Here is a 23,402-nt window from a genome sequence, read left to right as displayed (position 1 = left end):
GAACAAAATTATATACACATTAAAAATTCTAAACATGCAAAAACTAAAAAAAAAAAAAAAAAAAAAAAAAAAAAAAAAAAAAAAAAAATCTTTCAGTAGATTTTTTGTTTAAATATATTACATGATAGTTTTTCCATCCAAAGATTGTGTAAATAATTTATATTTAAACCAGATTCCTTTCAGATATACAATAAAATAATACAAGTTGTCACATTTATTACAAAATTGACGAAATTAAATCACAAAACACTAATTATTACATGAAATGCACTGCAAATATTAAAAGAATTAATTTAATACTGAAATCTCATATATTTCGCAGTGATTTAAAATAAACACAAGAGTATATTGAAAAGCTATACGTGCTAAAATGTTAATATTTTGTATGTATTTAGTTAGCATCTGTAGTATTTTCAGAAAAATGTTCTCTACTGAAATTCATATTGCATAAGCATGTTTCAGTTTATGCGCAGAAATTTACTGAGCGTAAGGGGCGTATCTTTGACGTGACATCCTCTTTCACGTAGTTCGGATGTCACGTGACCTCCCTGCGCGTTTGGGGATTTAGCGCTGACCCCAAGCACTAGAGTCCTGGATGATCAAATGGAAGTTAAAGACTATTGTGGAAAAATCAGAAGCTATTTAATTCATCAACGAAAGAAATATTTATTTAAACATCACTCTTAAGATGTATGATACAAGGATCCCCTGGGCCAAGCAAGTTAAATACCTAGGTGTTATTTTGGACCAAAGACTCACATAGGCTCTACACGTTACATATATTTTAAACAAGTTTCGGGGTACTAAAGCGTTACTCAACCCCTTAATTTCCCAAAACTGCGTTATTTCTATTGAAAATAAAGTATTGGTGTATAAATCCTTGTTGCCATCCATCATAATTTATGCCTTTCCCGTCTGGGGTTTTGCAAATTATTCGAAAATGAAAAAGATTCAGTAAATTCAAAACGCAACTCTGAGACAACTGGCAAATTGCCAATGGTTCATAAGAAAGGAAATAATCCACAATGAACTGGACATTAATATGATTAGTAACTGTATTGCTAAAATTGCAAAAACATTTTTCGAAAATATTAGCAAAGTGAATAATAGCTCAATTCCACGTAGGAATTACAACTACCAAGATAGTATTAACAGAAAAAGACCGGGTGCGGTCTTATTGCATCTAAATGAACACGGCGAATTAACTTGATTTAATCTATATTCTAAAATTTTCAGTACAGTTTTATTTCAATAGTTTAGGCCACCCATTATTTTACTTCATCATCTTTTTACTTTCTGTAATTCCTACCTAAGTATTGTAACTTACTTTGAAATTAAATATTCTACCTAAGCCCCTCTCACCACTCATTGTCTGACTTGCTAGGGACTTGCATTGACACTTATTTTCCAGATTCATCATTGGTTACGCGAAGTTTAGATCAGTTAACTCCGCCTCTAGCAGTACGCACGCCATTCCATCTTACGCCTATAATTGCTGATACAGTACTTATTGCCATTACGCCACCGACATCTTAGCCCGGCGTAACACAAATACGAAGACTTAACCACGCATCACTAGAGAAATTTATTAACAATTACGAACTTTAAACATGTTACGCTAAGAAAACTTACTCGCTTGTGCTACCTATTACATTCAAGATGCGGCTTTTGCCCAGGAGCCTAATTCAAGTGACTTTTGCACTTAATCGGATATCCCAGAAAGGGATCGTTGTATATATCAAATGCTGTATATATCTAATTTAATTTATTTATGAATTTTATTGAATAATAATTAAAATATCCTAATTGCATGATTCTATTTTGGAGAGTAAATTTTTCATGGGGTAGAATAGCATTGATTGTTTTTTGCGTGATGTATGAACTTCCTTAAATGCCTCCTTAAATAAACTTCCTTAATTGGTTTAAACAATGCAATAAAAAGTATATTTTGTTTAAATATATGTAGGATTTACAGCATTACTAAATTAAATATCTCACTTAAAAAAAGCAGTTAACTTAATAAAAAATAGCAATTTTTTTCAAAAGATATTTTAGTTTCTGCTTTATGTACATATTTTTTTACCTTAAATGTAACAGTAATTAGTTCAATTAGTCATTCATATTAAGTTTATTTTATAAGGTCACTTTTATCAAAAACTCATTGAGGTAACTGCATTTTATAAATTACAGTAAAAAGTCGTTAATTCGGACACCCATAATCCGGAATGATCTATAATCCAGACATCAAAGCTAAAAACTTTCTGCGCATGCGCCGCGTTGACACATGCGCATAGGCGTTTAAGCGTGCGCGAAAGACCTTTTACGACTGCGCATGTGCGTGTGCGCAAGCGCAGAATACGTTCTCGCGTACGCGTTTTATGTATAACAGAATACGTTTTCGCGTACGCGTTTTATGTATAACGGTATAAGCTAAAATTATCTAATTATCTATTTCAGTTAATGTTGATGATTGCGTTCTATAAAAGTAAACTTGAACTTTCGATTATGTCAAATAGAATTTCCGATTCTGGAGCTCCCAAAGGATCGTACAAAACGAAAGTATGTTTCGATGTCCATGAAACAAAAAGTGGAATTGCTGCAAAAAATGAATAAAGACATGAAGAATGTGACAGAGAGGTTAGTGAAGACGAAAAAATTTCGATTGACAAGTTAGTCGGTATTCTCGGCACAGCAATTAACGGGACTTGAACAGCGGAACTTTGTAACTGAACAAGAAATTATGTCTGTTTATAGAATTAAAGAGAAAGTATCATCACACAAAACGAAGCAACTTAAACAACTTACATTGAAAGAAATGTTTAATAAAGTAAACAAAAATATTAAGCATTTTTTTTTTTTTTTTTAATTTTGATACCCTTTAGATCATAATTGTTCTTTATTTCAGAAATTATGGTTTCATATTTTTAATTTTAGAATTTCTGCATGCCATCTTACGAGATTTAAACTGATGATCTATAATCTAGAAAAATCGATAATCCGGAATCGCCGAAGTCCCGACGAGTCCAGATTAACGACTTTTGACTGTACTTCTTTTTCTGCGTTAAAAATTGAATTCCACAATTAGCAAATTTGCTAATGTTCATGCAAAAGTTCTTTAAATTTGAAAAAATTATCATCAAGATTAAACCTGTTGAAAGAAAAATGGTTATGTTATGCATGTTAATAAAAACAAACATGAAGATATTAAAATGCATAGAAGTATTCTATAAAATCAGCTACATACTAGCGAGCTTCTTTTCTGTATAAACAACAGTTTTCTTAATATTTCTAAACAAATGGTTTACTCGTCGCCACTCTCTTAAAATTCAGAACTCACTAAATTTTTTAATTAGATGGCAACTTAATACCAGTATCGCTTTTGATAGTCTCCTGTCAGCCCAAATAGAATCAGATCACAGTAGTCAGATCTTATGAATTATACCAAAGGCTCGTTGTCAAAAGGAGGAAAATGCACACAATGCCGAGCGAAAATTAGGTTTATATGAATGAAATGAAATGAAAAGTAAATGCAAGCTTCTCGTGTCCCCTCCAAAGTAAAATCGCGGTAGATTGAAAAAAAAAAAAAAAAAAAAAAAGGTGTATTCTTACTATCATCAAAGGTAGAAAAAGCAAGGCCCGAACTCGCAATACAAGTCCTTAGTAAAAAAAGCTTAATAACATTCTTAAGCGTGGTACATCCGCGCTAAGGTATCTCCTGGATAAGAGTGGTTTTCAGACTTCACCTCCAGGAAACTGAAGAAACATTTGGGTTAATTAATTAAATAAATTTAAGTTCAATTAAATAAATTTAATTAAATAATTTAAGTTCAATTAAATAAATTTAATTAATTAATTAAGCCGGAGACTGGCTCCGGCCCAGTTTAAGCTCTGGGTTTACCGAAATGACTGCAACAAAAATAGGTAAATTTATTATTGAAAAAGTAGAGAAAAAGTTGTACAAATATTGTTCCGATAATGCAAAGAAAGTTTCATTAAGGGGATTATGACTGTCGCAGGATTCTCTTACAATATGAAGTTAAAAATGAGAAGAGTGCAAAAAAATGTTAAAATCAGTTTTAAGTATTATCGAAAGAAAGGTTTACCTCAGTTATTTAAGAAAGAAATTCCATTTCTTTATCCCAACGACTTTTAAATAATGAAACTGTATCAAAGCAAAGAAATAAGTCCTATTTCGAAAATCGAAAATTACTACTGCATTCCTTGAAAAAATGAAGACTAATATAGACATTGCATATAAAAACTTTCAATATATTCCTGCGAAGCCGCCTGATGTTTCACCTATAGACTATTGTGCCTTTGGTCTTCTGAAAAGAGCTCTTTTAAAGCGCAACAACCACAAGTAATGGAATTTTGGAAAATAGTGGAATAGGAATGGACAACAAAAGCTCTGTAAACATTACAAAACGCCTTTCTGTCAAGGAAAAGACAATTCAGGCTTATAGTCCAGGAAGAAGGCTATCATTTCGAACATTAAAAAAAATACGCTTTAAACATTAATTAACAGCCCCCAAATCGTTCTAAAAGTATGGGAAAGTCTTCTGCAAGTAATGTTTGAGCCAAATATTTACCAAAACAATGCTTCTTATTCTTCTAGTAATTTATGTCAAAACACGCTAAAAATTGATAAAATAAAGAAGTGAGTCTATTGCAATACAAATAAATTAGTATAAAATGTTTCCTAAAGGTTTGTGTTAATATAAATCAGAGATAATAATAACTTATGGATTCAAAGTCCGTATGAAGTGTGTTAAACCTCCTTACTACTTGCGAATACTATATCAGTGTGAAAGACAATTAATCTATCACGATAGTATACTGAGGGTAATTCTATTCACTTTCAAACTTTCCCGTTTAAAGTAGTAGTAAAAGCTTAATTTTCCAAAGACTTAACAAATTCAAACCCATACAACTTTTGGTAAAATGTTCCCCGAGCTCTCAGGGGGCGTATAAAAAAAGGAGTCATTTCTTACAAACACGATGACCCTGAAACACGATGATATTACAATTATTTGCAAATAAATTTAGAGAAAACAGACTTTTTCCTATGATTTACGCCTGCAAATTTAGTTATGAAGCAAGGAACAAAAAATAAAGTATTAAATGCGAGTATTCACGTAAATATTTCAAAAATATCAGAATGACAGGAAACATATATATTTCCTATTTGAACGTAATCATTGTTAAGTTAGCGAACTTTTTTATAACGAGACAGAAGATATATTTTAGAAGCGGAAACAAAGATTTCAGTGTTTGAGCAAAAATCAAATTTCACTATAAAGCGAAATAATCTGAAAATGATCGAAAGTATAAAAATACCTATATTACATACTGTCTTGAAAGTAATGTTTGAATGTGTTCGTTTTGAAAAGAATACGGCTAGAAATTCCGAAATTAATAATCATTTTGGTAAAATTTATAGGAAATGTGATAAAAAGTTTTTTTTACTAGTAAATACTACTTAAGGGAGGAAATTAGCTGATAAAAAATTTGTATTATTAAGAAGAAGAAACTTTTGGTTCAAAAAGGTGATTTAGTAACTTTCCTGATTCCCTCAGTAGTGTTTTGATATCCGTCATTCCATAGAATCCAATAAAAAATTTGTTTTGATGTGTTTGGATCGTATGTAGTAATTTAAAAATGAGCATTTGTGTGATTTAGATACCTAAATTCAACTGACTTAAAAAAAGAAAATGAATGATGAAGGAAACTCTAAGCTGTATAGCCAGATTTTACAAAAATGTTCAACTTATACTAATTTTATGGATAAAAGTACTTAATGATAATTTGTGTTCCTTTTCCTTACTAAGCTAACACATAAACATTTTCTCCTCATTTCAATAAAATATAATATAACAACTAATTTCTATAAAACGTGAGAAAAAAGTATACCTCGCGAGAAAAACAATTCCTAGGAAAAAACATCCCTTTAATAAAACAAATATTTTTCATTATAACTGTAGAGAAATACACATTTCTCATTTTCCTGTATATGTGGAGACAAGCAGTCGTACTGTACTTCTCAATCTTTTTCTCTTGTAAAAATTCAGCCTCTCAAATGAGAAAAGTGTTTCATACTTTGAAAAAGGAAATTACTCTATGAATGCATCTTTTAAATGCATCTCTACATGCTTTACCGTAATTATCAATTAAGTTAATTGTCTATTTTTTCTGGCACTTGAGAAATATTCTTGTCCTATATCTGAATTCATTTAGTTAACTTTAAAGTATATATATAGATATATATAATTATTAAAGAGCAATAGTCTTAATAGTCTATCTTTACATTTAATTATTTGTTAATATTTATACATGTATATGAGCTGTTTGTTATTATACATAAATAATTAACAAAAGTTGAGAAATTTCTCGCAATATGCCACAAAATGAATGAAATAGTTAAAAGAAGGTTATTAGATCAAAATTAGATTGTGAAAAAGAGCAACTCTTCAATAGGAAATACACATATCAGTGCATCAGGGCAAGTTTTCAATAGGAAATACACATATCAGTGTATTAGGGCAACTTTCCAACAGGAAATACACTGATACGTGCATTTCTACCCTCTTTCATAATCTAATTTTGAATTAATTATTTTCTCTTAGTTATATGTGTACTATATACATTCATTAGAGTATATTACACGTGTATTTTGATCAGCGTGGAAAATGATGCATACAGACACCAAAGAGGTTCTAAGCAGTCATTCTATACCTGTTCGTTATCCTATCTTTTTTTTAAGAAGTAAGAATAGTGAAAGAGAAAATTTGTTTCATACTTTGTGAAAAGAATCTGATTTATTTATCACGTATGGTTTTCAGGATAAATTAAATACCATACATGTTCGAATAATTGTATGGCTCTAGTATTAAATTAAAATAATGCAAATTTGAAAGTCTGATGTTTAGGTTAAGTTGTACTAAAAGCTTTAAAATTTTTAAGTTGGATCATTTTCTATAAGTCTGTACATGGGTTATTGTACATACCGTGATAAATTCCCATTCATAGTTTAATTTAAAAACTATAGAAGCGATCTTAGGGTTGGATGAAAAGTCTTCTAACCCTTTTCTTTGTCTGCTAATCCAGATTCGTACTATAGCATTTCACACTGGCGGCACTATTTATTTTCATTCATGCTTATAATGAAAACACTAGATCAGTTTTGCTTTGAAAAAGTGTGATAAAAATGAAAGTGGTTTCATATTTTAAACATTTAAAGGAAAGTTATAAGAAAAATTAGCGAGTGCAATTTCAAGTTTGCTTACGATGTTAAAAATATATGAGCACCCTCTTCCAGAGAATAAAAGTCTTTAATGATGCTACTATGAAAAACTAAGGAAAAATAGGCATATGTGCATCATATTTATTTAGGAGAAATAGATTGTTATCTGGAAGTCTTCCTCCGGCTTTGCACAGAGGAAGGATATGCATCCGGGATACCTTAAATGGGCCCTGGAGTTCAAGTGAATAATTATCAGCAGGGTAACTAAGGAAATATATCTTTTTGTCGATATGGGAGATATTTAAATGTTAAGAGACGAGAGTTAAAAAGTTTCTGGGAAAATTAAACAGTTTACTACCTCAGACTGCTGCTGCGTCTTTCGTTTAAGATGGAATTCTTCTGGTATACGTTGTTTGTAATTTTAACTAGTAAGTGCTCTTTTTTTAGCTTTCCAATTAATTTTTGTAAAGTTATTTCTACTTAAAAATGTATTTATTTCCCCAGAACACAAAATTACATCTCTAAGTGGGTAAATTTTTTACGTTTCTTGATTCTTCAATAAAAGGATCAGATTATGAGTTTATGGAATAACTAATCTAAATTGAGCTTTAAATATGTAACTTAATTATCAAAGAATCTAGATAAAGCTATCTGTACTACCTTCCTTTTAATTTTAAATTCGAATCTAGTTATCATTAATCTAATTATAAAAACATATTTTTAATACATAAGAATTTTTAGGACTTTTCTCAATATTATACATATTTCTGTAGGAGCGTTTCTAAGATATCTTTTGATATTTAAATCAGGCATAGCTTTTCATTTTCTAAATTCTTTATCATGTAGCTTCACAAGTATCTGTGCTGTTACTGACTGTTGCTAGAGTGGGCCTCCGCCTGTGGTGTTAGCCATACGGAGCTCAGATGCCAACTCATCGGAAGCTACCAGAGTTATGATATGTTAGGAGAATGATGTAAGTTTTGTGGAATTAACAGCTTATAGCATAGCAACAGATTAATGATGAAAACATACCACGACTTACACAAGACTTAAGTTCACACACAAAGGCAAAGTTGTAACAGCTTGATACACGCATAGTAAAATTGCAGCTGCTCAATTTACTGAGCATGATTATGTAAGAAGACACACAATTAAAATATGTTGGAAATTGGTCTATTAAAATTGTTATTACTTTGCATCTTTGTTATACTTGTTTTCATTTAGCAATGGATCAATGTGCCATTAAGGTGTTCTGAATATCTCTTGCTGTTTCGTGGAGAAGAGGACTCCTCATATTATTCCTCAAAATGTAAGAATCTCTGTGTAAAAATAACGCAATATGAGATTGAACTAAAGCCTAAGTTAAAGGTTTTGAAATGTGCTTTTCTGTATACTCAGTATGTATATCTATGACTGATTTGAACTCATTTGGGCCTTCCATTGGCAGAGCCATACCATAACATCACTGAACTCTGGTAATTCGACTTATGTTAAAATATCAGTAAACGGCGTAGTTATTTGGGTGTTTTCGTAGCTTCCTCCTTGGATAACGTGAATACAGACAGCTTAACCTTAAAAAGTTCTTCAAGAAGGTACAGTAGATAATTCTAGTGGGCTAGCTCGTAATCTAATAAATCCCGTCAGTCCCGTATACGCAATTTGTGTAAGTCGAGAAGAAAAGTAAGGAAGGTTAAAAGGGATATCTGAAGAAACCTTTGAAAAAGTTTACAAATTATGTTTTAATTATGTTTCTATTAATAATGTTCACATTTGTTTATATAGCAATAGTACAAAACTCTGAGGCTAAATTTACGTCGCTAGCTGAAAGATAAGAATGTTGTAGAGTGTTATGAAGGCAATGAAGGTGTATGCTGCATTACGTACAAATCCCTACAAGCGAACAAGAAGCATATTCACTTATAAGGATGAGAGAAGAAGTGAGATCTTTGGAGTGAAGATTCACTCCAAAGATGAGAGATTTTATCTTCTGTTAGCTGTCTGATTAATTTCTGATTGTATCTTCTGTTAACTGTCTACTTCCTCAGCTAAATTATTTCAAAAACAGTCATGCGCATTTCTTTTCAAGTATAACTGTCAAAATTACAATTTTCTAAATTTTGCTACTAGGAAATATAACATTTTATCTATCGCTTAATGCATTAAGTGGCATTTGTATCCAAAAACGCACAAGATATATTAGCCTAACGAGCCACTTGCATTAGTTTACATTCAGATTCTGCCACGTATATTCTAAAGAAAACAATTTCTATGCATAATTGAATGAAATAACTTTTATTCTTTGTAGATACAGGACATTTTATTTGGTTTTGCAAAAATTTACTTTTATTTCCATTTTGCTTGCGATTTTGTAATTAAAAAACATCCTTTCTTCCATATAACTGAAAGTTTAAAGAAAAAAGTGTAAAAAATTAATTGTGGGTTTGAAAAGCTCAAAGTTTAGTATTGTTGGGATATCAGGAAAAATTAAATACTTTCAGTTTCATTTTGTAAAAAATGTATTTATGACCTTCCGCTACAGTATGATTTAAAAACACTTATTCTTTAAAAGGTTATGTGGAGCATTTCCAAATTTCTCTATTTTTTACTCTCTTTCAGTTTGACAGTTTCAAAAAAGTTCAATGAAATTAAGATATTTCTAATTAGAATTTAAGATGAGAAAGGATTAGGTTGAAGATATATTAAAAATTTGATTAATCTGATATTCTGCCTCTCAAATATTTATTTTTCAGCTCTCAAAATTTAGTTAAGTTGAAATTTGGCTCAATATTGTCTGAGACCGAATCGGATTTCCTTCAATATAATTTTCAAACCGTTTACTGGGAGCAGCTCTCTTCTAGATTCCGGTCTTACGCATAAAATAATCTTCCCTTCAAAATACATCACCTGCTTGACGCCAGCTTGATTCCGTTTTCCTTTCTGATAGGATATGAAACCGCGTTTCATGTGTAATGGTTAAAAATGAGCTTATTTCTTTAAATTTTTTATTAATAAATTTCTTTGTAACAAGTGTTATTAGTCATTAAACATAGGATTTTAAATATCAAGTTCCTTTACTTAAGTTTGTTTTAGCCGTCACAGTTTTAAGAGTAATCTTTTATTTAGTTTCATGTTGTTTCAATGTGCATGAAATTTTGTCACTGCTTCTTATTAACTTCCTGATAAACTATCGAGTTAAAATACTTTGTTGGTGGATGACAATGCAATGCTTTCAAAATTCGATTTATATATATATATTTTTTATTTAATGTTAATCGATTTTCCGCTCATATATTCGTTAACGAACAAACTACACATATCAGAATTTTACTATTTGCACCACTGAATACACGGAATTTTTTAAAAATATAACTTAATTTCTGAATTTTTGGCGAATTTTTTAAGATCTCTCGAGTTTTTAGATAAAAAATTGCTTTTGAGTTCATCATTTTGGTACACTAAATGACAAATTGGCGATATTCGTTTTTTTATAAGCATGTTTTACTGATAACGTGTAACTGAGACTAAACGACAACAACAAATAAAACACATTTAGAAAGGTTTTTATGCAATAAGATTTTATTGAACGCGGATGAGATAATTAATGCTGTAAGAGGAGAAAATAATTTATCATATAGTTTAATGGGAATAATATTTTAAATAACTCTATTTAGAGAATTCCTCTACAGCTTTCTATCGCGCATAATAAAACGCGGGTTCTAATTAACGAAATCTATAAGCTTAATTGCATTGTCAAATGTATATGCCATTATATATTTTAATTAGTCCAAAGGGGCAATTTGCCCTGAAGTACTATTAACTTCGTTTTGGCATTTTGCGTTGAAAACTATAAACGGCGAATTACATTTCAAATTGTTGCTACCAAATATTATCGCCCTGTATTATATTTAAAGAAATTAAATAATGAAGAATCTGCATGAATGTATGCTATATTTCTCTCATTGTCATAAAATAACGGTACCTAGAGCCATCAAAATTTGAATAACGTAATGTTCCGTAGAATATGGGCATGTGGAAGTCCTAATTTGAATTTGAAATTTGTTTTATTATCGATTTCATATTTTGTAACACTTAAACGAATTTTTGATTAAGGAACTGAGTAATTTCAAAGCAAGCAATGGCAACACTGTACGGGAAAAAAAAATGTATATCCAGCGCGGGAGACTCTGCAACGGAAATTCTAAAGATATGCTCATTTAAAAATTATTTTGCGATATTGCTGTTGAACTGAATTTTATAATTTGAGTACGTAGAACATGCTGTTTAATAAATAAAGGTAGCACAAAAAACGTTAAGAAAACGTCCTTTGGACGTAATTTAAAATCTGAAACCTTTTAGATTTTTTTTTTTTTTTGCTATTAATTTAATGACTTTGAAAAATAGAGTATGTAAGCCATTAATTACCTTTTTAAATTTTTCATGGGCTTTTCCATTAAACTATATGAAAAATTATTTTCCTTTTTTAGTGCATTAAGTATCGTATCAATCTTAAATAAAAGGTCTTTTTCTTTGATTGATTGCATTTTATTTTATTTTAAGAATGAACGCACGTGTTACGTCCAAGAGATACAGTATGCTTTCGGATGTTTGTATTTATCATTTTCAGGGATACAAGTTAAACATAGGAGACAAAATAACTGCAAAAATTTACTTTTGTCTTCCCACTGCGTAGGCTTTGTTTTTTTGTTTTTTTCCTAAAGATAGGAAATGCATTCTTCCTGAAAAATTGACTGTTTTACTGTTTCGGTGAATCTAAATGCTTCTAAAGTGCTGCTTACCCACAAAGTGGTACTTAATGTAGACGATTCCCTTAAATTTTATTAATTTAAAAAACTGCAAGTTATTTAAGGGAATCATTAATAACATGCCTTATTCATCCAATGAATAGTTTTTTAACAGATCATGACAAGCAAGCGAGATTTTCTGTCTAAGGTAGGAATGATATCGTGGAAAAGTTCCTAAAATAAATTGTTTTGTATTCACTTTATACGTGGGAATAATGTAAAAAATTGTATGTCAGCTTCTTTATCATAAATAGAGTCTAACTTGAATTACCATATTAAGGTGCTTTATCACCTCTTCCACTACTTAGCGATTAACCTCTGGATTAAAGCGTTTATTTCTGTAATCCTCATGAACTTGGAATTACCTCAAATTATCGTTAACCTAAATTATTCAAAGTTTGCGTGTCCCAAGGGTTGTTTCGTTGAACACCAGTTTAACTCAGGACTGATGTTTGATTTTTGAACTCAGGATAGTGTTCGTTTTCGTTTTTGCATGGCACTTATAGTACTGCTATTAATAGATGCATTTTAATTGTTGTTTAGAACAAGTAAAATATACAAATTAGTATTCTTCGTCACATATAGATAGAAGTCTCTGTTAATAAATGATAAATTAATATCTCCTGAGGTGACATTTTCTTAGAAATTGTTTTGCTTCTAAGGAGTAACATATATTAATTTCTTAAATAATCTTCAGGCTGACAGGAATTGTCAAGATTTGCAATTTACTAGATGCGTTTTTAACCTGCGGATTAATGAGCTTGATAAAATTTTCTAAAAGGAGGGCATTAAAATCTGAAGCCTCATTATATGTGTTACAAGTACAGATTTATAACTTCTTAAATTACCAGAAGTTTCTGCATCCGGAGTCAACATAAAATTTTCATTTGTTTAAACTAATTTATCATAATTAGTTAGTTTGGGGAACTATTGTGATTCTGGGAACAAATTGGCAAATATTTTAACATAAGCAATAGCCACAGTTTATTTTCTAGAATTTGTGATGATGGAATACCGTGGAAAGTTTTGAAATGAAAGGATTGAAGCCTTAGCAAAGTTAGGTATGAAACTTCATATTCATTTAATTATCCGTGTTCCAGATTCTCACTAGATGAGTCTCTATAGGGAAAGGACTACATGTATTTGGAGCAGAGAATATCTTTGATTCACTTAAAACACTATGAACGAAAAGGTTTTTCATTATAGTCTTACATTAATTAAGATAGATCCAGTTTCAACTTATTTTAAATTAGTTCAAATTTTAACTTGACTTGGGAATTCAAAGTTAGGGTTGTAGAGACATTAGGTATTTTTTTGGAAGCAAGCAAGATGAAAAATATGCAACGCCTTCCACGGAAATCGAACCGCGGACCTCTCAATCACGGGCTGAGTGTGCAGACCACTACACCACGAAGGCTCGCTAAGAAGGCGAAAGAAATACCTTATAGGGTCATTTTTTTTCGTTCGATGTAGGTATCGCCGAGATATTGCGCGAAGCGCGATGTATCCGGCTCAATAACAATTTTGCCATTGGCCAATGGCGTAGAGTAGTCTGGCCAAGTGGCAGAAAGGTCAAAGGTGAGAAGAGGGGGATGACCATGCATCACAAAGGCTCTAAGAGCCAAACGAAAGTTCAAACTTGAAAATTAATGCGTAAACTTAAGTAAAAATACAAAATAAGGAAACATATAAAAACATGATAAATAATAGAATAATGAATATGAAAATACATAAAAACTAAGTGAACAGTACATTTACAATGTGCAATCAAATAATAAGGGAGCAGATATGTTGAGAACTTGTGAGATAGACATTCTGCATAGGAAAGTTTAAGTTCCTTGTCAGGTGAGCTGCGAACGGTCTAATAAGTCCTCTTCGAGTGCGAAGTAATCAAATACATTGAAGTGCTTCATGTGAGCGCAAGTAAGCACTTTATCAAAAAAGTTCTTATTCGTCCTGTGTAGATAACTATCTACATATTCAATACTAAGGTCCTTGTGCAGGATTTCATTAGACACATAATAATGTGCATTTGTAATCATACGTCAAATTTTATTTTGTAAAACCTGTAGCTTTTGCACATCTTTCTTGGTATAGGCAGGCCAGACAGGCGAAGCATAGGCGAACACAGGTCTAATTATAGCTATGTAGATATGCCGTTTTTTGTGAGGGTTTAAACTAGAGTAGTTGCCTATTAAAGGCAAAGCGATTTAGACTTACTCCAAATGTTCTGTGTGGCTGCGATGGTGGCAATAAAGAATATATTCTTGCATGTATTTACTATATTCGGCAAAGGAAGCTGCTTCGTGCCACTTTAAAAGACCTGCCTGACATCTTAAACTGAGTGCATCGTTAACCACCAGCTTTTTTCTGAGTTTTTACGGACTAAAGAAGCAATTTCTACTTTTCGATACTTCCTTCTCAATTTAGACTTTTAAGTTTCTAATTTTTATTTTGTTATTACTTACTTTTCCATTCTTTTTCTCTTTACATTATTATTGGCTTATTTATTTATTATGTTAGTACTATAAGTTATTTCGGTAAGGCTCGAGGTATATTTTGTGGTATACAAAAGTTATTACAAAATGCTGCGAAAGGCCATGATTTTTCGGTATCGAAAGCAATGATAGCTAATACTGTCAGAAAGAAAGGAACAAAAAAGTCAAAGTTTGGCTTCAAGGAGAAAAATTGTTCAAAATACATATCCCCCCCAAAAAAAAGGAATGTTCTGAATGTTGCAAACATAAGAAATTTAATGTTCAAAGGACAGTTGCATAATCATTAAATTTCTCAGTGTCAACCGTAAAAGCAAAGTGACTGCTGCTTTAAATTTAAAAAGGCGAAAAAACGTAATGAGCATCGACTTTCTCTACGACATATCTTCGAAAGCAGAACGCAAAGCGAAATTCTTTATGAGAAACAATTATTCGCCCGAAAATGGATAAATGTTGTCACAGTATAGGAATCTTGGGTATATTTAAATGACTGTAATAAAAAGAGATCCATTTATTGCCATCAAAGAGAAGAAAGCAATCATAGAACATGGTTCAAAGAATCTGAACAAAGGTTTTCAAAGGGATTTATGATTCTTGCTGCCTTTTGATATAACGACAAATAAAATTTAAAGAGAGTTCACAAAACTGTTAATGCCAACGCCAGATACTATCAGGAACATATTTTATACCCAATTTTAAAATATGAAATACCTTCTCTCCAAACACACTACCATCAATCAGTAGAACTACAACAAGACGTAGCAAGCAGCCGCACGCCAAGGTGTACTGTTAAATTCCTGTAAAAAATTGAACAAAAATGTGTATCAAGACCAAACCCTACACTCGTATCCCTACTAAATGTCCTGATGTATCATTCACGGGTTATTTTGCTTTTGAACTTTTAAAAAGCTGATTGTCTTGGCGTCGACCAACAAACGAAAGAACGTCTCTTTGTACAAACCTCGTTGGACTTGCTGCCCAAGGAATGCTGTTCAAGAGGAATGGGATAAAATATCTCTTCCGCTATTTAAAAAAGCTTTAATGTCTTGTAAATTACGGTGTAGAAAGAAAGTGAAGAATAAGATTTATCAAAGAAACATTTTAAGCACAAAAATTTAAGGTAAAATATTTCTATAAACACAATGAAAATCTTCTAAAAAGTGTGCAATCAGCTCCTGTAGAAATGTAGAAATTAATGAATAAAATTAAGTAAAATCTAAAACGATGAATAAAAAATATTTTAAAATTAATATAAGCAAATTATTACTAGAAAAAATATGTGTTAAATTAAATTAATGTATCCTAAAATTTCAATGAAATAAAAGAACAAAGAAAAGGGGATTAAATTATTGACAATAAAGCATGACAGTTCGAGAATAAAGAAAAAGTTTCAATTAGCATTTTTAGCAGTCAGAAAAATTATTTCCTTATTTTACCTGCTAAATAAATTTAAAGCATTCTTTATCTAATAGGTAGAAACCACAAATATTAACTTTTCCTGAACTGTCCACTTTGAATTGAGAGCTTAATTCCTTAGGGCAGCGTTTCTCTGCGGTACGAGTACCCCCAAGGGAAATTGACATAATCTTAGCGGATACGCGAAAAACATTAAATGGTGAATATTAATACATAGATTAAAAAACAGAGGAAAGATACAAAACTGTTGGCACATAAGTTGTAAGGATCTTAAGTTTTACTCTAACGTTTATTTTATTTTAAATCTTTACTATCACTTCTTATTTTCGACTTCCGGCCAGAATTAAAAGCTTTAACTTATTTATGCAAATTTGTCTTGCGAACGCCAAGTACTTAAGTTGTGGCTTTTCGCCAAGCAAGAGAGAGGAAGGAGCTATTAGAAGCAGGCCGCTTGCCATAGTAGTTTTACTCGGTTGCTGGTTGCCTTCAAGGCCAGAGGTTTAATCCTCTTGATAATTTTAAACGTATCGTAGTGTTAGCAGTTCTCTGTGCTATATACGGCTTTATGCTAATATACGGCCAATCTTGGAGTAGGCACTTGTTTGATTAATCCAAAGTTAAGTTTAGTTAGAGTTTAGTTAATATTTTTATATTCTTACGTTCAGACCACAAGTGGTTGGTCTCTGTATTCCGAAGTCCGGAAATCATTGTAAAGAGAGAAAAATAAAGGGTTTCGTATACCCTTCCTGTGTGTATTGTCTACTTCCCAAATTTATTGAACATAGCTTTAGTAAGCTCCCTGTTCCGAGTCAGGACATTTAATGTTCCCAAAGCAAGTAAGGAAAAAAACAGAACCTGATAGTGGCGCCCGACGAAGAAGAATAACCATGGCCGAGTTTCAAGAAGAACCTGTGCTGCCTGCAGAAGCGGCTCAGAATCCAGAAACGCCAGCTGCCGCCCTGGAAGGATTTGGTTCCATCGTCCAGACCATGCGCGCATCGATGAAACCAGAAGCAACATTTAATGGAAACTCACCGGTAACCAGGTTTTTGGAAAAATTGGATGACCACTTCATGCTGTATCCAGTGCATGGGTTCCAGAAAGTCACCTTAGCTACCAGCGCTTTGAGGGGCCAAGCGCTTAATTGGTTCAAATGTATAGGCAGAAGCCTCTTGGGTCAAGCGGGAAGTCCCACCTATACTTACGAAAATTTTAAGACCGCCTTAGTAAAAGCCTTCTTTGTCGTAAGAGATCGTGCAAGATTAGAAACGGAACTTTTCAGCATATATCAGCAACGAATCGAAAATCTTTCCACCTTTATTTTAAGAAAAATTCACGTCTTTAAACTCTTGTATGGAAACCGTCCGGATCCTGAGATAATTCAAGTGATTTTGCCGAGGTTACTTACCCAAGTACAAGACTCTATTGAATTAAGGAATCCGACTACACTGGAAAAGTTATTTGAGCTAGCAATCCAGTTTGAAAGTAGAAGAACGGCGGACATTGAAAGAAGACGCCAGTATGAGCAACGAAGCCAATTTGGTGTGCCAAGACCACAGCAAAGTCAAGAACACGGCTACGGAAGCAAAGCGAATCAGTGGGCAAGGAAACCCGAGTATCCAAAAACAACCGGCGAACGTCGACAGTTCAAGAGCATGCCACAAAAAAATTCTGAAGGCCAGTGGAAAAAGAAGGAAGGCATGGAAAGGAAGAAACAAGATTTAAACTAAAACGGATTTCTGCTGACGGGAGGATGCGGAAATCCGAAGGCCAAGAAAATCCCTCTTCCTTCACGTTAAATACAGTGATGGTGAAAAATTTGACTCTTCCAAAGATTGAAGTGTTGGTGAATAACATCCCAGCCACCGCACTCCTGGATACAGGCGCGCAGTGTTCCTGTGTAGCAGAAGATTTTTTTAGGAAGTATTTCCGTAAATACTGCATATATAATTCGGATAATACGACAGTGTTAGCTGCCCAGGGAGAAAGATGCAAGTGCATAGATAAATTGCCGTTATACGTTCGTATCAAGGACGAGCAAGTAAAGATTATGTTTTTTATCGTAAAGAATTTGCAAACACATGTCATCTTAGGGATAGACTTTCTTTCAGAGGCAGAAGCAACGCTGGATTTTAACGAAGCGTCCCTTAAGCTGACGATGAAACCAGTTCGAGAAGAAAAAACAGAACCACCAACGTTAAACCTCGACCACCTGCCTAAGGAAGAGCAACAAAAAATTCGACAATTAGTAAGTGAATTTGCTTCTTTAGTGATATTCCAGGATTTACTCAAGTTACTAACCATAGTATCGACACCGGAGATTCACTGCCAGTTTGCCACAAACCATACCGATATGATAGGAATAAAGAAAAAATTATAGAGTGGCACATTAGAGATATGTTACGTAAAAAGATCATAACGCCCATCTCGAGTAGTTATGCGAGCCCGGTTGTGTTATGTAAGAAAAATAATGACTATCCGGTAACACATCCAAAAAGGTGGCGTTTTGCAATTGACTATCGTAAACTAAACTCCATGACTAAATATCCGGTATATCCGTTACCTATTATCGAAGAAATTCTAATGAACATAACTTCTACCAAATACATGACTACTTTAGACTTAACGACTGGTTATTTTCAAATAGGGGTTAGACCGGAAGATGTGCCTAAGTCTGCTTTTATAACCAAGTCTGGCACTTATGCATTCTTGCGTATGCCGTTTGGCCTTTCAGGGGCACCGGCAACATTTCAGCGATGTATGGACATTGTGCTAAGGTCTGTTCTTGGACCCCTCAGGGGGCTCACTTTTGTGAGTACGGGTGTGGAAATCCCGAGGTACCCTAGCCCTTCAGGGGATCATCTTCTTGGTGAGACGGGTGTCACGATCCTGGATCTATCCTCTTTTCCGTCTCATCTCCTCTTGGCTGGAACTTTTTCCCTTCCCTTGACCCTCGTGGTTTCTCTCTACGGAGTTCGGGGCTCGTCACGAGAGACTGGAACAGACCTTGTTTCTAGTTTTCGAGTGGCGAGAAAACTGCCCACGTGTTTGCCGTGCGTGGAGACCCGTGTCGCTGGAAAGGAGGGTCCTGGTAGTTGAGGGGCGAGGTACTGTCCCCAACGCACTGCTTTGGCCTCTGCTTCAGCTAAACGGGAGGCACCTTAGTCGTCCTCACGGGTGTCAATCGGCTGGTCACTAGTCCTTGTGTCAGTGGCTTGGGGTCAAGCTCTCGGGAGTACCTGCTTTCGGGAAAGCCGACTGTGGTGCTTCAGTTTGCGTATAGGCCCGGCTAGCCTTAACACAGGAATCTGTGTTCCCTTGTAGGGCTCCGTGGTGGGCGGGGCCGTCAGACCTGAATCTTTTCTTTCCTCATGATGGCTAACCCTCAAATTTTTCTAATTAAGGATTTTGGTCACTCCAGTCACTCAACCGAATTCTGAAAAGTCTACTGCTAAACCAGTCACTCAACCTAGTCCTGAAAAATCTACTTCAAAAAAATTACGGACAGATGCAAATGCAAATAATTCTAATAGTAAGCCCCGTTTCCTAGTTATCTCTAGTCCTTCTGGCGAGCTGCAGAAGATGTCTCCTTTCATAATAAATAAATATATTCATTCTTGTATTGGTGAGCCGAGAAATATAAAGCGTCTCCGCTCCGGAGACTTGCTTATTGATACAATCTCAGCCACCCAGTCTGCTTCTTTACTTCAAATAACTAAACTTGGGCAAGCGAATGTCACTGTAACAGCACATAAGACACTGAATTATTGTCGTGACGTAATATCGGAATTCGACCTTCTGTATGTTCCTGAAGAAGAGATCGCTTCCGAGCTATCCGACCAAAATATCTGCGGTGCTAGGCGGATCAAGATGCGTAAGGAAGGTAAGTTGATCGATACGAAACACGTGATCCTTACCTTCAACACGCCTAATCTGCCTAAGAATATTAAGGCCGGATATTTAAATTGTCCTGTAAGACCTTATATTCCCAACCCTATGCGATGTTTCCAATGCCAGCGTTTCGGCCATTCTAAGACGTCTTGTCGTGGCAGCCTCACATGCGCCCGATGCTCACAGATTGGCCACGATTCTGAAAATTGTACCGCTGCGCCTCTTTGTATAAATTGCAAGGGTGAGCACCCAGCATTTTCACGCCTCTGCCCAAAGTGGAAATTGGAAAAAGAAGTGCAGACTGCAAAGGTTACGAAGAACATCTCATATGCCGAAGCCAGAAGATTAGTCCAAAGCATGCAGCTACGACCAAATACATCTTACGCCAATGCTCTTAAAAGATTTCGCACAGTTGCCACCCAAACATCAGTTAGTATGCAGACTCTACCAAACAAAACTCAACAGACTACAAACAACAAGAAGAAAGAAAACCCAACCCATACAGTACAAAATAAAGAAATAGTAATTCAAAGCAAACCCAAAACTACCACACGAAAAGAAACAAATAAAAATAGAAGTTCCAGCAATAGCTCTCTTGATGGAATGGTTTCTGAATCTGCGGATTCAGACGGTATGGAAGTAGAAGAGGGTCTGGAAGTTCCCAAGCATCTACTTCCACGAAAAACCAAACAAGAGCACAGAAGGAACAAAAACTATTCATAATGGCCACCCTTGTATCATGGAACTGTCGCGGTTTCCACCGAAATCTGCTCGACATCAAAGCTATAATCAATGTTCATCAACCTGTATGCTTCGCAATATAGGAAACAAATCTAAAACCGGAACAACAAGCAAAACTTCGGAGGTTTTCTTTCGTCAGGAAGGATAACCTTGCAGGTGAGCGTGCCAGTACAGGTCTCCTCACCTCACTGGACTACCCCTCAAGTTCCTTTCCTTTGACGACACCCCTCCAAGTTGTCGCTACTCAAACAAATCTTGATATTGTTGTTACAGTCATTTCCCTGTATTTGCCTCCAAATGAGCATATTGATTGATCAGCAAGATTTAAATGGCCTTATAGAGCAGCTGCCTGAGCCTTTCATCCTAATAGGTGATTTTAACGGCCATCGTCAGCTCTGGGGTAGTAAAGATACAAATTGCTGAGGAAGACAAATTGAGCAATTGATTGAAGATCATAGCCTTTGTCTCCTGAATAATGGGCAGGATACTTACTTCCATAAGCCTTCAAAGACATTCCACGCTCTCGACCTTGCCATCTGTTCACGATCTCTGTTGCCCGTTTGCACTTTTAGTATGGGAAATTATCTTTATAACAGTGATCATTATCCCATTTTTGTGTCTCTTGCACGAAGAGGAGCAAACCCCATGTCGAGACTCCCTCGGTTTATACTGGACAGGGCAGACTGGGAACTCTTCTCTTCCATTGCAGAGCTCACAGATCAAATGGTAGAAAATGTGCATATCGATGACGCTGTTGAAGCTGTTACTAATACTATTACTCAGGCAGCTATGCTTTCCATTCCTAGAACTTCAGGAAAACTACTAAAATATTCGAAGCCATGGTGGAATCGCAACTGTCATGAAGCACTGAAAAAACAGAAAAAAGCATGGGTATTTTTCGTAGATATCCTACTCTGCGAAACCTCATAGCATTTAAAAGAGCCAAAGCAAATGCACGAAAAGTAAGGAGGCAGAGCCAAAGGAATTCTTGGATTTCCTATGTGTCGTCAATAACATCCTCTAAGCCTAGTAAGCGGGCTTGGGAAAGAGTTCGAAAAGCATGCGGAATATATAAAGACCACTCAATTTCGTTTTTGGAAAAAGATGGCCGAGTGATTAGCTCTATAGAAGAAATTGCTAATACTATTGGTGAGACATTTGCTGCCGTTTCTTCCAGCCGAAATTACTCACCTGCATTTCTTTCTATCAAGCAACGCTCTGAGAAAAATCCCATCGCTTTCAACTCTTTCAAATTTGAGCCTTATAATAGGATTTTACTGTGCTAGAATTAAAGAGAGCTTTGTTACAGACACATAGGTCGTCTCCGGGTGTCGATGGCGTGAATTACAATATGCTAAAGCATCTGTCCTATAAGTCACTGAATGCCCTTCTCCCGCTTTACAATAGAGTGTGGAAGGAGCATAATTTTCCCAGTGCATGGAACAGAGCTGTTGTAATTCCTATTGCCAAGCCAGGGAAAGATCCAAGGAATCCCTCCAACTATCGGCCAATTGCCCTTACGAGTTGCCTGTGCAAGCTGTTTGAAAAAATGGTAAACAGCCGCCTAGTCTACTTCTTGGAAAAGAATAATATTATATCGCCTTATCAAAGTGGTTTTCGAAAGGGGAGGACTACCGTAGATAATATGCTCCTCTTAGAGACATCCATTCGAAAAGCTTTTGTAAGAAGTCACCTAGTCTCGGTATTCTTTGATATTGAGAAAGCTTATGATAAGGCATGGAGATACGGTATACTTCGGGATCTTCACGAGAGTGGCTTGCGCGGCAACCTACCAATTTTCATTCAGAATTTCTTGAATACCAGGACTTTTCAAGTAAGGATTGGCTCTGTTTTTTCAGATATTTTTGAACAGGAAGAGGGTGTGCCTCAAGGCTGTGTGCTTAGTGTAACTCTGTTCAGCCTAAAAATAAATTCTGTATTAAAACAACTTCCTCCCACCATTTCAGGATCTTTATATGTTGATGATCTACAAATTAGCTGTCGGGGTGCGGATATGAGACATGTAGAGAGGCAGCTCCAGATCGCTTTGAACAAGATCCAGGAATGGGCAAAAAGACAAGGATTTACGTTTTCAAAACAGAAGACTGTGTGCGTGCATTTTTGTAAAATGCGAGGTCTGCATCCTGAGCCTGAATTATACCTCACTGGGTCTGTAATTCCAGTTGCACCGGAAGTAAAATTTTTAGGGGTGATGTTCGACCGAAAATTGACTTTCCTTCCTCATGTCTTAAACTTGAGAAAAAAGTGTACCAAAGATTTAAATATTCTAAAAGTCTTGGCGAACACCTCCTGGGGTGCAGAGCGTTGCTCCATGCTTCGCATTTACAGAGCTCTAATTCGCTCTAGACTGGACTATGGCTCAGTTGTTTACGGATCCGCCCGGTCATCAGTATTGTTAAAACTGGATCCTGTTCATCATCAAGCTCTACGGATCTGTTCAGGAGCTTTCAGGACTTCTCCTGTCCAGAGCCTGTATGTTGACTGTAATGAACCATTACTTTATCTGAGGCGTGAACAATTGTCCCTTTTGCAATATTTTAATATTCTATCCCAACCTGAACATACCAATAAGCTGTGCTTACTTGATGATGTGTGTAACGCGTTATTTGAAACACGTCCATCCTGTGTTCCTACATTTCTTTTAAGAGTTCGCCCTGTCATTGAGGAACTTTCCCTCTCTGATATGCACCCCCAAGCAGTACAGAATTTTGAAATCCCACCTTGGGAAAATGCACGGATTCAGCTTCTTGATGTTTTTAAGTATCATGTGAAGGCAAGCACTAACGAGATTATTTA

The 23,402-nt window shown here is 34.6% G+C and overlaps 1 protein-coding gene across 1 annotated transcript in view; it reads left to right on the top strand.

Moving 5' to 3' along the window:
* Positions 1 to 7,508: 7,508 nt before the first annotated feature.
* Positions 7,509 to 23,402, top strand: part of LOC118186546 (uncharacterized) — a 31,913-nt gene continuing 16,019 nt past the window's right edge. The window contains exon 1 of the mRNA XM_035356656.2: positions 7,509 to 7,668. Coding sequence (XP_035212547.1) covers positions 7,629 to 7,668 — 40 coding nt within the window. The 5' untranslated portion in view covers positions 7,509 to 7,628. The remainder of the gene's footprint in view (positions 7,669 to 23,402) is intronic.

This window comes from Stegodyphus dumicola, chromosome 6 (assembly GCF_044657685.1).
Source record: "Stegodyphus dumicola isolate Sdum_Otavi_A_Nest chromosome 6, ASM4465768v1".
Classification (NCBI taxonomy): Eukaryota; Metazoa; Arthropoda; class Arachnida; order Araneae; family Eresidae; genus Stegodyphus; species Stegodyphus dumicola.
Note: the sequence above shows the minus strand (reverse complement) of the source record. Positions and strands in the feature narration are given on the sequence as shown.